At 43.7% G+C, this 18,198-nt stretch overlaps 2 protein-coding genes across 2 annotated transcripts in view; one reads left to right on the top strand and one right to left on the bottom strand.

Moving 5' to 3' along the window:
- Positions 1-16,735, bottom strand: part of Akr1a1 (aldo-keto reductase family 1 member A1) — a 34,297-nt gene extending 17,562 nt beyond the window's left edge. Inside the window, exon 1 of the mRNA XM_028788097.1 lies at positions 16,715-16,735. The gene's annotated coding sequence lies outside the window, so the exon portion shown is untranslated. The remainder of the gene's footprint in view (positions 1-16,714) is intronic.
- Prdx1 (peroxiredoxin 1) overlaps positions 4,811-18,198 on the top strand; it is a 36,370-nt gene continuing 22,982 nt past the window's right edge. Inside the window, exon 1 of the mRNA XM_028788107.1 lies at positions 4,811-4,912. Coding sequence (XP_028643940.1) covers positions 4,906-4,912 — 7 coding nt within the window. The 5' untranslated portion in view covers positions 4,811-4,905. The remainder of the gene's footprint in view (positions 4,913-18,198) is intronic.

Raw genomic sequence — 18,198 nt, 5'->3', positions numbered from 1 at the left:
CTGTGTGTGTGTGTGTGTGTGTGTGTAACTTTTGATAGTCTGAGCCTGTTTATTCTCTACACTGGTACAGGATTGATAACAGGGTTTGTTGAGGTTAACTCTTTCTGGTTCTGTCAGAATCAACAGGGGCTCTACTCTGAGCCTAACCTATTCTGAAGCAAAGCAGACTTATCCTGAAGTTACAATAGTTCAGCACAGCCATACTTCCCAGGGCAGTGTACACACAGACGTCCAACATGTCACTCTAGCATAGTAAAACACAATCAGGAGCCAGGTATGGTGAATTATGATTGTAATCCCAACACTGCTGGCAGGAGAATTGACCTGAGTTTAAAGTCAACCTGGGCTACAAAGCATTCAGGCCAACCTGAACTAGAGTGAAACCCTGCCTCAAAAAATAAGTAAATTCAGATTCTAATTAATTATTAGAATTTAGAATCCTTCAAATACATCTTACCATTAAGAGACACATACTATATCTCCCCCTTGAGGAGGGATCTCTGCAGGTGTCAAACAGGAGATTGAACCTTTCAAAGAGGTAAGAATGAAAACATGGCACAGATTGACTTTGTTAACCTGAATCAGTCTTTGAGGAGTCTAATGCTAGGGGGTTCACTGTCAGCATATTTAAAACACAGTACAATTTGGGGAAAGGCTTCCAGGAGACACTCAGTCCAATCACAAGTGCACAATAAAGCTTGAGGTGTGACTACATAGAAACTCCTTCACAAAGTACATGTGACCATGAAGGTTGGTTCTATAGCGAGAAGGTCTAGAATGGAATGTGGTCTCTGACTGATAGTATAGAGGTCAGTAGGCCATAATGTACTTGTGACATCTACCCTAAAGATGGGTAATGAATGGTCTAGGGAGGCCAGAGTCTGGGATAATCATTCTGAGGATTTGTGTGAGGTCTGCCTCCATAGCGAAAGGTGGGTGAAGTCTGCATCCACAGATAGCAAAACGGTCAACAGGCCATGAACAAAAACCACTCTCAGCTTTCTGGATGGAATTCAGGTATTTGATTCTTATCACCTCCATTGAGGAGACCTACACATGTAACATGTCTGCAACCTCCCACCTTAGAACTTTCACCATCTTCTCTACAAGGTCTAATGGACATTCTTTTTCCTGATGAGTCTGGCTTTTTAAAAGTCTGAAGTACAACAATCACTTGTGACCTTGCCACTGAATAAACTGCTGAATCATTGCTGTAACCCAGCTGCCTCCTTCCTCAACTCTGAGATTACAAAGTGTCACGTTCAAAGTGTAACCCCAGCCCTCCAAGAATTGTTCTAGCCTGGTTGGATGTCTGTTGTTTTCCAAACCTAATCCGTTTACTGAGTGTGATGGATCAAGTCTCTAATCCCAGAACTTGCAAGTTGGAGGAGGCAAGATCAGTAGCTCAAGATCAGCCTTGGCTATAGAACAAGTTAGAGACAAATCTGGGCTATGTGAGACCCTGTCACTAAATAAATAAACAAATAAATAAATGACATAATATCGAATGGTGTAGTTTATAGTTTGGGCCATTACTCTAGTTTGCTTTCTATTCCTCTACACATGACACAGATCAAAACCAACATGGGGAGAAAAAGGTTTGTTTCACCTTACACTGCCAAGCCACAGTCTTGCACTGAAGTCTGAACAGGAACTCAAGCAGGATCCTAGAAGTAGGAACTGAAGGAGAGACTGAAGGGGCTCTCACAAGCCTGAGCATGGCAAACGCAGGCCACACCTCAGCAAACATGGCTCTGCCCAGCCTTGCCCTTCCTAATTCCCTCTGCCTTGATAAAAACTGTTAGGTTACATGCCTAAAGCTAGCCCCCGAAGGTCTATTCCCTTATTTGGCCATTTCCTTCTCCTGAATCTGACTACCAAGGTCCAGCTATCAAAATATTGAAGTTCAGCAAACAAGAGCCCACTTTGAGTCCCTAATTAACATGCTCAATTAAAATTAAACACCTCTTCCTAACACCAGGTTTACTTTTATAGACTGCAATTTACCTAAAGGCAATGTCTGTCTGTCTCCTCTGTATCCAGAGGCAGTCCTTTGTCTCTCTAGGGCAAATATCTCTTCCCCTTCCCCCTTGTTCCATTCCCCTTTCTCCCTCTATTTCCTTCCTGTCTTTGCTTCTAGTTTCCCACCCTTTGTCTCTCAGAGGCAAATAAATCTCCTTTGAGCTGAAAACTTAGTCTTCAGGTAACTTGTGCCAATACAGATCCTTTCAGAGACAATGGAGAAGCATTGGCTTGTTCTCCATGGCTTGTTTAAGGTGCTTACAGATACAACCCAGGAACACCTGACCAGAATGCACAGTGAGCTGCAGCCTCTCACAGCAGTCATTAATCAAGAAAATGGCCCTACAGACAAGCCCACAGGCCTGATGGAGGTGAGTCCTCAGCTTTGAGAGCTCCTCTTCCCAGGTGACTCTTATTTGTGTCAAGTTGACAGAAAACTAATCAGCACAGACACATAATGTGGGCTTAATAACTGCCATCGCTTTAACAAAACTTCTACCTCTGTCTTCTTAGTGGTCCCAGAGACTTTAGGTAAACGCTTGATCTCTAGCAGACTTTACAAGCTAGGCTCAGCCACCTGCCCCTGAAACATCAATTAAATGTACAAGCAGGGGACAGCAAGATGAGTAAAAACGTTGTAAACATTGAAACAACATGACTATATTTAACCACCGAGGAGGACAAAAGATAGTGTAGGCTTATATATCTAGGTAGATAGTGTAAGCCTTAAGCAAGAGTCTCCCTGTAAAGGAGTGTGTGTCCAGGACTTGGAGTTATTTTGGTCATTTTAGCCAAGCCTCCAAGAACACTTTATCTCTTAGGGCTTGGCTGATAGCTGTACTGCAGGAAGACAGGGAAAGTGTGGGTGGGCTCGAAAGAGAAAAGACTGTGGCGCCGGGTGGTGATGGCGCACGCCTGTAATCCCAGCACTTGGGAGGCAGAGGCAGGCAGATTTCTGAGTTTGAGGCCAGCCTGGTCTACAGAGTGAGTTCCAGGACAGCCAGGACTACACAGAGAAACCTTGTCTCGAAAAACCAAAAAAAGAAAAAAGAAAAGACTGTGGCTAAAAGGTATCCTTGTAGGTTAGAAAAGCAGGTTGGAAGTCTGTGCATTGAATTAGTGTACTGAAAGGAAACGAAGCTTTTAAAAGCCAGTCAAAGCTGGGATGGTGGCAGAAGCGCCAGTTTAACCGATTATTAGCCAAGGTCTCCTTGCATAGGCTCTAGGGTTGGGCAGACTAGAACAAGTCCTATTGAGCATGAAGGGGGGGGGTCCACCCTCTAATAGAGGCCTCAGCCTACCCAGAGGGGAGGTGGGATAGCTGCTTTGGCTTTCGAGCATCAAAGCATAGTTGCTAAGCTAAAGCTATGTGTGTATAGAAGGGGGAAAAGAGATTTGGTAAGTCCTGCAGAGATCTAGCTAGAAGATGGGGTAAAATGTGTAAAGCTCCAGAGGTGAGAGAGCTGGACTGGGGTTATTGGGATGTGGAAAAGTAGGATTAGAAAAAAAAAAAAACCTACATATTGGGAACTTCTTGCCACTTGTCATTACGGGTTCTTCTGTTATAACCAAGATCCCCCAGAATTTGGAAGTCAAACATGCTGTTTTCAGGCTACTGGGACAATTTATATTAGAACAAGACAGAGTAATCACTTTATGCTTGAGACACAGTTTAGAAAAGATGGATAGCCTGGCAGTGGTGGTGTATCCCTTTAATCCCATAACTCAGGAGGCAGAGGCTGGCAGACAGATCTCTTAATTCAAGGCCAGCCTGGTTTGTAGAGTATGTTCTAGGACAGCCAGGACTACACAGAGAAACTCTGTCAAAAAAAAAAAAAAGAAGAAGAAGAAGAAGGAAAAAGAAGAAAGAAAGAAAAAGGAGGGAAGGAAGGAAGGGAGGGAGGGCAAGGGAAGGAGGGAGGGAGGGAAGGAGAGAAGGAGGGAGGGAGGGAAGGAGAGAAGGAGGGAGGGAGGGAAGAAGGAAATTGAAGTTATTTTGGAAAACTGGGAACCCATGCTTGTTAGGAAGAACTCGGAGTGTTCTGAGGATTCCAGATGCACTGACAGGCATCCACATCAGTATTCCAGGCAGCAGCAGAACCTCTCCAGGAGAGGTCAGAAAAAGCACAAAATAAATGGCAGCAGGCCTTGACCACACTGAGCTTCAGCTTAGGCAGTGCCAGGGGACTGATCTCACAGGCACCTTGGGAAAGAAGCGAACGGGCAGAGGGGATCAGTTGCCACTTATGGGAGTGAGTATGAGTCCAGCATTGGGCATGAGCACAAAAAGCAAGAAGACTCCCAGGTCTTCAGAAGCTAAAGAAGGGAGGGTAAGAGGAAGGAAAAAAAAAATATCACCTGACGGATTACCGAAAGAGAATTCAGGGAGGTTAAGACCTGCTAAACACTGTAGGTGATTTTGGGTTTCAGCAGAGTCACCCTAACCTGGACTTGAAAGTCCCAACAAGCAGACAACAGCTCTCCTGTAACCGGAGGGTGAAGCTTGAAGGAGTGGGAGTGGGCAGAATAAAAGCCAGGATCCTGAGAGGAGCTGCCACCACATGATGCTTTCTGGATTGCAAGGAGGTTGGGTGGGGAATGGTTTTGTGTACTGTGTATTCAGATGCTGATTTTTGCACCCAGAGATCTGGTTGCAGTCCAGTTGGCATGGTCAATCATTATTGAAGCATCTCCTGTCTCAATGTTGTGTAAAAATTGTCCTCCATCACCTCTGATTGGTTAATAAAGAGCTGATCAGCCTAGAGCGGGGCAGGAGAGTTAAGGCAGGACTTCTATTCCCATTGAGGGAGTCCCAGCTGGAGAGTGTGGAGGGAGTTGCCATGAGGACACAGATGGAGCAAGAGGACCCAGGGTGAGACGAAGATGACAGGTGAATGGGGCACGTGACTGGGAAGTAGCCAGAATAGTCATGCGAGAATAGATGAGTATCTGCCCAGCTTGAATCTTATTAAACATAATTGTGTCATTATTCAGGAACAAGGGAGACATAGAAAAGCGCCAAATAATACTTTTACAGATGTCCTCAAACAGGATACCAAATGTAAGAAGAAAGAGGAGAAGGTGGCTCTATAGAAGAGACTGGTTTATTTCAGAATAAATCTGAGAAGGAGGTCTCATCAGAGAAGGGAAAGAGTGGACTTATCTAACAGCTTAGGACTTTAGTCAGATCCGACGTGAGGGGGCTGAGTTCCTTCTTAATTCAGCCACACATTGTTAATGGTTAAACTAGGACATTCAGGTTTGTTATTAATTATTTTGACTTTGGTACTATTGCAGCTGACACATTGCCACAGGAGAGGACAGAGTTGGAATGGGGTTGCCTCTGAGTCTTGCTCTTGTTCCCAGAAGCACTTACAGCCAAGACTGAAGGCCTGGATTTGATTCCCAGGATACCCCCTGTGGAAGGAAAGATCAGACTCCCATAAGCTGTCTTCTGACCTCCATATACACACTGTGACATATGTGCAAACACACACACACACAAATACAGAAATGCAGTAGTTCTTTCACATTTTTAACTAAAAATAAAAACAAAATAATTTAAAACTTTCAAATTTAGGCACATGTTTGTGTGTCTAGGCCACATATGTGCAGGTTCCTGCAGAGGCCAGAGAGGGTGTTGGGTCTTCTGGAGCTAAGTCACAGGTGGTTTTGAGCCTCCTGATGTGGAGGCTGGGAACGAAACTCCTGTCCTCTGGAAAAGCAGCAAGCGCTCTCAAGGGATGAGTCATTTCTCCAGCCCCATAATAAGAAATACATCTAAAAATTTTTAGGTTTATTTTATGTGTATGTATGTCTATCCTACATTTATGTGTGTGCATCACATGTGAGTCTTGCGTCAGAAGAGGGCATTGGATCTCCTGGATCTGAAGTTACTAAGAACTGAACCTGCGTCCTCTGCAAGAGCAACGAGTGCTCTTAGCTGTAGAGCCATCTTTCCAGCCCAAGTTTTAAATTTTTAAAAGATTTATTTATTTTGATGTATCTATTTTATGCATTGTATGAGTGTTTTGCCTTTGTATATAGATGTGTACTGTATACATGACTAGTGTTCTCAGGTCAGAAGAGAGCATTGGATCCCATAGAACAGAAGTTTCAGGTGGTTAGATTTGGTACTGGGAATCAAACCTAGTTCCTCAAGGCAACAAATACTTTTAGCCTCTGAGCCATCTCTCCAGCTCTACATTCATTTTTCAATATATGTTATTTTTACTTATAGATATGTGTGTGAGTTATTTGCATGTCTCTATGGATGCCCAGGAGTCCAGAGAAAGGTGTTGTGCTGGAGTTACACGTGGTTGTGAGCTGTCTAATGTTACATGTGGTTGTGAGCTGTCTAATGTTACACGTGGTTGTGAGTTGTCTAATGTAGGTGCTAGAATGGAATTCAGTTCTCCTGTAAAAGCAGTGTGAGCTCTTAACTGCCGAGCCATCTCTCTAGCTTAGGAAAGATAAATAAGGCTTTTGTTGTTGTTAAGACATAATCTAACTACAGTCCTGGCTGAACACACAGATATCCATCGTCTCTGCTTCCTGAGTGCTGGAATTAATACCATGGACCACCCTGCCAGACAAAAAGATACATTCTTATCATCAAGTGCTCTGTTGAATCTAAGGAAAATCTGTATGAACAAATCTTGTTAATTGAACTTACCTTCCTAGTCACCTCTTTACACAATTAAGGACCCTATTGTCTTTAAAATAATTTCATTTCTGCCAATATTGGTTACAATATTGAGACCCTGCTTCAAAATCACTAACACATGGAGTCATTTGTGCCAGCCCTTCCTAAAGTAACTAAAGCCAAGAGGTTATCAAGAAATGATTCGCCGGGCGGTGGTGGCGCACACCTTTAATCCCAGCACTTGGAAGGCAGAGGCAGGCGGATTTCTGAGTTCAAGGCCAGCCTGGTCTACAGAGTGAGTTTCAGGACAGCCAGGACTATACAGAGAAACCCTGTCTCAGAAAAACAAAAAAAAAAAGAAAGAAAGAAAAGAAAGAAATGATTCTTATGGACACAAAATGAATGCCTTCTAATCTTGGCTTCTACTTTGGTTTTGTTTTGAGACAGGGTCTCATGTAGCTTGTGCTGGTCTCAAATCTACTATGTAGCCAAGTGTTTGACTTTGAATCTCTGATCCTTCTGCCTCCACCTCTCAAGTGCTGGAGTACTAGTGCATGCTACCACTTACAATTCATGTGATGCTAGGGGAAAACGCAGGCATACTTTGCATCCTGGGAAAGCATTCTGCCACTGAGCTACATTCCTCCCGCTTCTGTTAATGGTGTTTATTTCTGACACAGACATACTTCTGAAAATTTCCCACCAAATCCCTCAAAATTAGGATCTGGAAACAAAAGCCAGGCAGTGATGGTGCATGTCTTTACTTCCAGACTCAGGAGGGCCTACCACCTTCAGAAGTCGACCTGTGGTAAATGTGAGAAAGTATAACTGGAGTGCCAAGGCTAAGAGACAAAGCACCACTAGGACTAGTCAGATTAGCCACCAAAAATTGTCTGTCGCAGATTTAGACATGGATTCCATGAAGGAATATTGTTATACCTAAATCCAACAGGGCAGCTGTTGCAACATTTAGTTCATCTTGAGGATTTCAATCAGTCATAAAACAAATGTTCTGGTTTTTTTTTGGGTTTTTTGTGACAGGGTTTTTCTGTATATCCCCGGCTGTCCTGGAACTCACTCGGTAGACCAGGCTGGCCTCGAACTCAGAAATCCGCCTGCCTCTGCCTCCCAAATGCTGGGATTAAAGGCGTGCACCACCACTGCCCGGCATCCTGGCTAACTTCTAAACTTACTGTAACCTACATCTTAGATCAATGCTAAAGAGGGAAGGAGGATTCTTAACAACTTCTGGAGCCACCAAAATGCAGTATCTTTCCATTGTGAAGAAACCTGATTGCTAAATCAAGCAAGGTGGTCATTGCTTTTATTCCCAGCACTGGGGAGGCAGAGGCAGACATCTGTTGGGAGATAGTTTTGTGCACATGGCATTCAGATGACATTAGTTGCTGTCCTGGTTTAAATATTCTTGGCACTATAAAGAGTGGCACTATTGGGAAGTGTGGACTTCTTAGAGTAGGTGTGGCCTTGTTGGAGGAAGTGTATCACTGTGGGGGTAGGCTTTGAGAGCTTCCTCCTAGCTTCCTGAGGAAGCCAGTATCCTTCTGTTTACCTTCGGAGCAAGATGTGGGACTCTCTGCTCCTCCAGTGCCATGCCTGCCTGGATGTTGCCATGCCTCTTGCTGTGCCAATAATGGACTCAACTTCAGAACTAGTAAGCCAGCTCCATTTAAATGTTGTCCTTTGTAAGAGTTGCCTTGGTCATTGTGTCTCTTTACAGCAATGAAATCCTAACTAAGACAGTTGGAGTCTGGACGTTGGCATTGTTGTCCTTGGAGCATCTCCTGTCTCAATGTTATGTAAAAATTGTTTCCCAACACCTCTGATTGGCCAATAAAGAGCTGATTGAACTTATAGCTGGAGCCGGGCGGTGGTGGCGCATGCCTTTAATCCCAGCACTTGGGAGGCAGAGGCAGGCAGATTTCTGAGTTCAAGGCCAGCCTGGTCTACAGAGTGAGTTTCAGGACAGCCAGAGCTACACAGAGAAACCTTGTCTCAAAACAAAACAAAAAAAACAAAAGCAAACAAACAAAAAAGTGACTCCAAGGGCCAGAGAGATGGGTCAGTGGTTAAGAGCACTGGGTGCTCTTTCAGAGGTCATGAGTTCAATTCCCAGCAACCACATAGTGGCTCACAACCATCTGTAATGTAATGCCCTCTTCTTGTGTATCTGAAAACAGTGACAAGTGACAGTGTACTCACATACATAAAAAAATGAATAAATAAATCTTTTAAAAGAAAAGTGACCCCAAATTTATGTTACACAGATCTCTGAGTTCAAGGTCAGCCTGGTCTACACAGTGAGTTCTAGGACAGCCACAGCCAAGGCTACACAAAGAAACTCTGTATCTAAAACAAAACAAAACAAGAAAAACAAAACAAAACAAACAACAACAACAAAAAAACAAACAAAAAACTGATTTTGAACTAGAGAGATTACTCAGTGATTAAGCACAATGACTGCTTTGCCAGGAGACGCAGGATTCTCATCGTCCCCTTGGTGGGTCACAGCCATCTGTAACTGGAGAGCCACAGGACCTACCACACTTTTCTGGCACCTAACTGGTACACAGACATACAGGCAGGTAAAACATCCATACACATTTAAAAGAAAGAAGAAAGAAAGAAAGAGAGAGAGAGAGAGAGAGAGAGAGAGAGAGAGAGAGAGAATTCTAACTGGCCTTGTGCTAAAAGCCTTTAATCCTAGCTCTCGAGAGGCAGGTGCAGTTGGATCTCTGTAAGTTCAGACAAGCCTGGTCTACACAGAGAAACCCTGTCTTGAGGAGGGCAAGGGGGACCTGACTGCAAGTGTATGGTAGCTGTAGTTGTTACAACCTTGTGTAGCTGCTGTAACCCCAGAATGGTGTCCTGGGGACAGTCAAGAGTTAAAGACCCTGCTCAACCAGCTTGTCTATTAAAAGAGAAAACCACAAAGGGTTACAAGACAGGATGCCTACCATTCTAGTGGCAGGGACTATGTGCTTTTAAATGGTTACAGAAGAAGGAAATCAATACCAGGGCATGAATAAAGGGTGTTCTGTCATCTCTCTGTGCACAAGATGACTGATTGCTTTCTTCACTTGGCACTGGAACTCTGTCATAAACCAGTATAATTACTAAAAGTCATCAAGTAGAAGGCCCTTGATCTGTGAAGCAACTGCAAGCATAGGCACTTTGATCTGTGAGACATCAGCAGTAATGTCAGGAGAGTCTATCCAGATAGTTGGGTCTCCAGAAAGGATCTTACTAGGGCCAGTTCCTAACTGCCTGCCAAACTTCTGTTTCCATCCTAAACACTCCCTTGGGAAGCTCACACTTTTGCTCTCCAATGTGCTTTTCTCTTTCTCTGGACATCTTGTTTTGCTTATTTTGTTTCCGTTTTATTTTTAGATTTGTTTATTTTATGTGTATGAGTGCTTTGCCTGAATATGTGCATGCGCACCACTGCGTATATGCCTGGTGCCCGGAGACCAGAAGATGGCACTAGATTCCCACAACCAGATATCCCAATGATTGTGAGCAGTCATGTGGGTGCTGGGAACTAAATCTGGGTCCTCAGCAAAAGCATGAAGAGCCTTTTTTTTTTTTTTTTTTTTTTTTTTTTTTTTTGGTTTTTCGAGACAGGGTTTCTCTGTGTAGCCCTGGCCGTCCTGGAACTCACTCTGTAGACCAGGCTGGCCTCGAACTCAGAAATCCGCCTGCCTCTGCCTCCCAAGTGCTGGGATTAAAGGTGTGCGCCACCACCACCCGGCTAGCATGAAGAGCCTTAACCACTGAGCCATCTCTCCAGCCCCCACCTTTCTATTTTTAATAAGTCCAACTTTGTTTCATACTAGCTTATCCTGGAATTCTTTTCTGTAGTAAACCTGTAAATCCCAGTTTGGCCTGAATGGAGGTCGTTAAGGGGAAGGAGAACTCTTTATGCACAAGGGGAGATGTGGAGTGGAGCTGTGTCTCGGTCCTTGCTTCAGGAACATAGACCTTGTCTGACCATCTTGCAGTGGAGTCTGGAGGGCTCTACCCACTGGGCATCCCTAGCCTCAGTTTCAATTTTTTAAGATTGGGGTGGAGAGATGGCTTAGTAGTTAAGAACACTCGCTGCTCTTGAGTTCCATCCCCAGCACCCATGTGGCGGCGCACAAACATCCATATAGGGGTCCGATGCCCTCTTCTGGCATGCATGAGTACATGCAGCAGAACATTCATACATTAAAGAAATAATTTTTTAAAATCTTTAATTTTTTTATTTTTATTTTATTTTATTTTATTTTTTGAGACAGGGTTTCTCTTTATAGCCTGGGCTGTCCTGGAACTCACTCGGTAGACCAGACTGGCCTCGAACTCAGAGATCCACCTGCCTCTGCCTCCCAAGTGCTGGGATTAAAGGCGTGCGCCACCACCGCTCGGCCAAAAAATCTTTATATTTTTAAAATTAAATTAATTTCAGGGCTGGCTAGACAACCTGCATTCCATCCCTAGGACCTACTCACCCACACGATTAAAGGAGAGAACTGACTTCTGAAACTGTACTCTGATCTTGAACACACACACACACACACACAGCACACAGCACACAGCACCCTGGGCTAGTTCTAGTATCTATGCCAAGGTTATGGTTCTGAAAGGTAATGTGGAGCAGGCAGAAGCATGGGCTGTGAGTAAGTGCCAGCTCGGCTGCAGCTGTGTGGTGCTGAAAGAGACAGAAGCAGTCAGAAAGTGATCAAGTGGGCTAGGAGGCAGGAGGAAGGGTTTGAGAGTCAAACAATCCTCAGCACATTCTGAAAATATTATCTTTTGGCAGTTGTTTCTGGCCCCTAAGAGGACTGTAGTCAGGTCCAAAGGTCAAGGAAACACTCTGCTCCTGTCTCTTGAGTTCTCTGTTTTATTTGCTGGCACTTCCTGCTTAGGCTACTCTGGCTGTCTGAATGAGAAGAACAGCACAGCTTAGGTTTCCAGAGGCTCATATTCATCTCAGTCCAGAAACTGTCGGGACCAAATTTAAGAAAAATCTCGTGGCACCTTTCACCCCAGTACTCAGGATGCAGAGGCAGGCGGAGGAAATTTGAGACTAGCCTGATCGACATAGGGAGGTCCAGTCCAGGCAGGGCTACATAGTGAGACTCTGTCCCAAACAAACAAAAAACAGAAAGAACAAAAGAAGTTTGCACTCTTTCCGATCCTGAGTGTGTGTGTGGGGGTGTATAAATAAAGTTTTAGTTAGTTAATTATCACTTGTACATGTGTATGATGGGGCGTATACTATGGCACTTGTGTAAATTAAGGTAAGGGGGCAACTTTGTGTGGAGTTTATTCTCTCCTACCTTTTTGTGGGTCTCAAGGATTGCACCACAAGTGCTTCAGCCAAGTATGTATATGAATATATATATGAATATGTATATACAGAGTATATATGTATATGCATATATGTATATATGTGTGTCTATATGTACACATATAATTAAACTTTATTAACTTTTTTTATTATTACTACTGTTACTTTGGATTTTGAGACAGGGTTTCTTTATATATCCCTGGCATTCCTGGAACTAACTCAGTAGACCAGGCTAGCCTCAAACTCACAGAGATTCCCCCTGCCTCTGCCTCCAGAGTGCTTGGATTAATGCTATGAACTGCCTCATCTGGCTTGTTTTTGCTTTTGTTTGAGATGGAGTCGTATTGTGTATCTCTTACGGGCTTGGAGCTCACTACGTAGACAGGCCTGGCCTCCAACTAACACATATCAATCTGCCTCTGCTTCCTGAGAGCTGAGGTTAAAGGGGTTAGGTATAGATGTGGGAGATTTTTTTTAATTTAATAACTTAATTTATGTAAATGAGTACACTGTAGGTATCTTCAGACACACCAGAAGAGGGCATTGGATCCCATTACAGATGGTTGTGAGCCACCATGTGTGGTGGCCTTGAATTTAGAGTTCTGCCTGCCTCTACCTCTTAAGTTCTGGAATTAAAGGTGTGTACCACGCCATCCAGCTGAGATGTCCTTTTAAAAATTGCATTTGAACTTTTTATTTTGTGCATATGTGTACATGTTTTGTCAGGAGTTGGTTCTCTCCTTTTACAGAGTGTTTCCTGGGAACTAAACTCAGGTTGTCAGTCTTGGCAACTGGGGCCTTTTCTCTTGAACATCCACCGTTCCCTTTTTGATTAATTGCATAGCAAGTACACACCATTAGCAGTTGGTTTGTTCTAAGTCACCCCAGATGCCCCTGGAGGAGTAGAAGGCTGATACCATCAGATATTAAGTATATTCAGAGGTTCAAGAAGTGCCTGAGGGCAAGATTGAGCCAACACAATTAGTGCTTTAGCAGGCAAAAGAAGTGGGCCCACACACAACGAAGGTGAAGACATGAAGGTGGGAGGAAGACATGTTGGGGGTGTCACGGGGAACAAGAGTGAACGTGACCATGTATGCAGATATGAAACCACACTGGTGAGGTGGCTCAGAGTGGGTAAAAGTGCTTCCTCTGTAGGCCTGAAGACCTCAGTTTGATTTCCTAAAGCTTATTTAAAGGTGGAAAGAGAGAACCAACGGCACAAGATGTCCTCTGACCTCCCCACCCATGCTCTGGCAAATGTGCACCTCCCACACACAAACACCTCCACAGTGATAAAAAAAAAACTTTTCAAAAATGATTAAGAAACAAATGTGGCAGCTGGAGAGATGGTTCAGTGGTTAATGGCACTGACTGCTCTTCCAGAGATCCTGAGTTCAATTCCCAGCAACCACAGGGTGGCTCACAACCCTCTGTAATGGGATCTAACACCCACTTCTGATGTGTCTGAAGACAGCTACCAGTGTATTCATGTACATAAAGTAAATAAATATATTTTTAAAAAGAAAGGAAGAAAGGAAGGAAGGAAGGAAAGAAGGAGTGGGGGCTGGAGAGATGGCTTATGGGTTAAGAGCACTGGCTGACCTTCCGGAGGACCCGAGTTCAATTGCCAAAACCCATATGGCAGCTCAAAACTGTCTGTAACTTCAATTCCTGGGGATCTGGCACCGTCATACAGATGTACATGCAGGCAAACCACAATGCACATAAAAATTAAAAAAAAAAGAAGTGTCTGATCCCAAATATACACAGAGAAGATACAGATACAGCAAGAGAAGCAAACACCACGAGTCAGATGGCTGCCCACCTGACTAGACAAGCAGGCCTGAACTCTACCACGGACAACTATGTTTTCTTCCCCACCACTTTCTCCTTATATAATCTACTGGAGTGAACATAGAAGACGATTTTTGTTTGTTTAGCGAGGTGTTAAGTTTGGTGTGTGTTTGGTGTTTGGAATGGATATATGTATTTCTTTGCCAAAACATACATGTGTGTGTAGAGACCAGAGAGCAATGTAGGATGCATTCTTCAGTCATGTTTCTGCCTTATTGTTTTATTTTATTTTAAAAAAAATCAGTGAAAGTATAGAATATCCATGAACAACACATTTGCTTGTTTGTTTGTTTATTATGAGTACACTGCAGCTGTCTTCAGACACACCAGACGAGGGCATTGGTTCCCATTACAGATGGTTGTGAGCCACCATGTGGTTGCTGGGAATTGAACTCAGGACCTCTGGAAGAGCAGTCAGTGCTCTTAACCACTGAGCCATCTATCTCTCCAGCCTCCACCTTACTATTTATTTTTTAAAGATTTATTTATTTATTACATATGAATATACTGTAGCTGTCTTCAGACACACCAGAAGAGGGCATCAGATCTCATTACAGATGGTTGTGGGCCACCATGTGATTGCTGGGATTTGAACTCAGGACCTCTGGAAGTGCAGTCAGTGCTCTTAATCACTGAGCCATCTCTCCAGACCCACCTTACTGTTTTTGAGATAGTCTTTCACTAGATTTGGAGCTGACCGATTGGCTAGACTGGCTGTCTAGGTAACTTCACAGATACTCTTTTCTTCACTCTATAGACCAAGATGGCTTTGGACTTACAGAGATCTGCCTGCCACTGTCTCCCGAGTTATGGGATTAAAGGCACTCACCACCAAGCCTGGTCCCTGTTGTTTATTTTATTGAGATAAGCTGAGATTGGCCTGGAACTTCAGATCTTTTTGCATCTACATCTCAAGTTCTAGAATTAGAGGCTTACATCACTGTTGGGAATATAGAAATGAGGATGGAGCTGAGAGGAAGTTTTGCAGATGGCACAAGCCATGTTCCTGTTTACACAGCCTGGAAAACTGCTGTAAAATCAAAGCCAATTTAGAAAAACAACAGAATGTCTTTTGTTTGTTTGTTTGTTTGTTTGTTTTTTGAGACAGGGTTTCTCTGTGTAGTTCTGGCTGTCCTGGAACTCACTCTGTAGACAAGGCTGGCCTCGAACTCAGAAATCTGCCTGCCTCTTCCTCCCAAGTGCTGGGATTAAAGGCGTGTGCCACCACAGCCCGGCTTACAACAAAATGTCTTAATTCTGGAATTACAAACTTTATTAACAGAGAGCTAGTCATGAGATCAGTCATGGGACCTAGAGTGGTTTCAAACTCAAGTTAGATATGAAGTCATTAAGAGAACTGTGGCTTTACCTCTGAAGCCGTGTCTCTGGACTAAGAGAACACTCTTTTGTGGTTTATGTCCTTGGGGTTGCAGATAGTTGTTCCAGCTCCATCACAAGCTTGTTGCTCTTTCAGGGAACCCAGGTTCAGTTCCCATCCACACTGCAGCTCACAACTGTCTGTAACTCAGGTACCCGGGCAACTCCACAGGTGCACTAAAGGGTCTGCAAAAGACCCTTTGGGTTCACTACATTGTGGTCTTCCTTCCTGTCCTCCTTTGTCAGCTACCTAGAGAATCATGACTTAAAATACCTTAGAAGAAAGATCTAGGCCAGGTAGTGGTGGTGCACGCCTTTAGTCCTCGCATTTAAGAGGCAGGGGCAGCTGGATTTCTGAGTTCAAGGCCAGCAGTTCCAAAACAGCCAGGGCTACACTGAGAAACCCCATCTTGAAAAAACAGAGACAGAGAGACGGAGAAAGAGCAGATCCAGTCCTCCATGATTTGAAAGGAAAAAAATGAAATTATCAACCCATAAATATGTCACCTATACCATAAATATTTACTTTTTTTTTTTTTTGGTTTTTTGAGACAGGGTTTCTCTGTATAGCCCTGGCTGTCCTGGAACTCACTCTGTAGACCAGGCTGGCCTCGAACTCAGAAATCTACCTACCTCTGCCTCCCAAGTGCTGGGATTAAAGGCGTGCGCCACCACTGCCCGGCAAATATTTACTTTTTAAAAAGCTACAGTCCAGCATTTACTATGCTACCATCCCTAATTTGGGGCAGCCCACTTTCCTTCTTTAGAATGTTTGCTTGGATTTGCTGCCTGCATCTCTCAACTGAATTCTTTCCATAAGACAATAACTGAGAGAACCCTGTAACACCACCATGCCCGGTCTTACCAAGCCTGACAAAAAGTCCTCCCAGTCCCCGTAAAACTTTATTTTCTAGAAGAAATTTTTTTTAAAAAAAGTGTTATTTGTTTATACGTGTGTGTGTGTGCATGTGGGTGTGTGAAGACAGCTACAGTGTATTCATATTCATATTTTAAAAAAAAAAAAGAAAGAAAGGAGCCAGGCAGTGGTGGCTACACAGAGAAACCCTGTTTCAAAAACCCCCAAAAAAAGAAAAAGAAAGAAAGAAAGGCAGGAAGGCAGGAAGAAAGGAAGAAAGGAAGAAAGGAAGAAAGGAAGAAAGAAGAAAGAAATTTGAAAGAAAAAACTCTCACTTTTTTGAGATATTTTGGGATCAAAGGAAACTGTCAAGAGCATTGGTAGGAACTGAATATAGTAGTTTTTACTTGTTGTTATTGAGGAGACTCCTGCAGAGACATCTGGGGTAGAATTGACACCTCCCTTCTCCCACTCTGTCCCTTGAAAGTGAAACTTAGCCCAACATAGTCAGGATGACGGAGAATGCAGGACTCCAGAGCTAGGTTACACTTTTACATGAATGCACACATGCAGGCAGGCACACTCACACATGTAAATATTCACATACCTCTGTGTGGAGCACCAGCTGTGGGCATAGAAGATATGTTAGGGAAGGAATCAGACAGGAAGATCAGTGCTGAAGTGAGGTTGTGGGAAGAAGACCACAGCCAGCTAAAACCACTGGGCTGTGCTGGCAGGTGGGGAGGGAGGAGAGGGAGTCGTATGGACAGAACTGGCAAGGCAAGGGGAAAAAAATGCAGAAGGAAGCAGATGGCTGGAGTCATGTGGCAGTGCTGATTTCTTCTGTTAACTTCATTTCCTGATTTTGCAGACTTCTATTGCGAATCTCACCCACAAACAATGCTCTGTTAGAAGTGGATAGAAGTGATTGACTTAGTCAGGCAATGTAGCCCCTGCCCATAAATTCAAGAGCACTGTAAATTTAAGCCCAGCCTGGGATAAATAGAAAGATTCTATCTTTTAAAAGAAATGCTGGAGCCAGGCATGGTGGTACACTCAGGAGGCAGAGGCAGGCAGATCTCTGTGAGTTCGAGGCCAGCCTGATCTGCAGAGTGACTCGAGGACAGCCAGAGTTCTGTTACACACAGAAAACAAACAAACAAACAAACCAACAAACAAAACCCACAAAAATCTAAAAACAAAACCTGAGTCTGATCCTTGGTACCGTATACATAAAAGCACAATTTACTCATGCATTTGACAGATATTTAATAACTGCCACGTGGTAAAAGTTTTCTGAAAGGATAAACAAGTGTCACTCAGAGAGTTCAAGGAAGCTGGGAAGCAGCAGCAATCTAGGCTGAAGAATAACATATGCCAGCTTGTGAAAGAATAAGCAGGGTCCTACATCCCAGCACATTCTACACCTGTCGAATAAAGCAGGAGTGAGGCTGGGCTGTGGCTTGGTTGTAGACTGCAGCCTAGCACACATGAAGCCCTGGATTCAAACTTGGTACTGAATAAACATGTATGTGTTCAGAGCTGTATCCCTATAAAGACCAACTTCATAGTAAGTTCCAACCGAGCCTGGAGTATAGGAGGTCATGTTGCAAAAGAAGAAAGGAAGGAAAGAAGGAAGGAAGAAGAAAGAAAAGGAGGAAAGGATTGAAAAGACTAGAGAGATAGTTTAGTGGTAAGAGCACTGGCTTTTTTCCAGAGGATCCAAATTCAATTCTCAGCACCCGCATTGGGGTTATGACCCATCTGTAACTTCATTCCAGAGCATCAGATGCCCCTTTCTGGCCTTCAGGGGCAATGCATACATGTACATTGTATACAGACATATGTGTAGGCAAAGTGAATGCAAATATGAATAAAATAAAAATAAATAAATCTTTTAAAACAGAGAGCATAGCCCCTGGAAAAGGTGGCACATAGTTTTAATCTTAGCACTCAGGAGGCAGAGGCAGGTGGATCTCTGAGTTCGAGGCCAGCCTGGTCTACAGAGTGAGTTCCAGGACAGCCAGAGCTGCACAGAGAAACCCTGTCTTGAAGAAAGAAAAGAAATGAGAGAGAGAGAGAGAGAGAGAG

This window comes from Grammomys surdaster, unplaced genomic scaffold, assembly GCF_004785775.1.
Source record: "Grammomys surdaster isolate TR1022 unplaced genomic scaffold, NIH_TR_1.0 100, whole genome shotgun sequence".
Classification (NCBI taxonomy): domain Eukaryota; kingdom Metazoa; phylum Chordata; class Mammalia; order Rodentia; family Muridae; genus Grammomys; species Grammomys surdaster.
The sequence above is the reverse complement of the archived record's forward strand: the minus strand, read 5'-3'. Positions and strand labels throughout refer to the sequence as shown.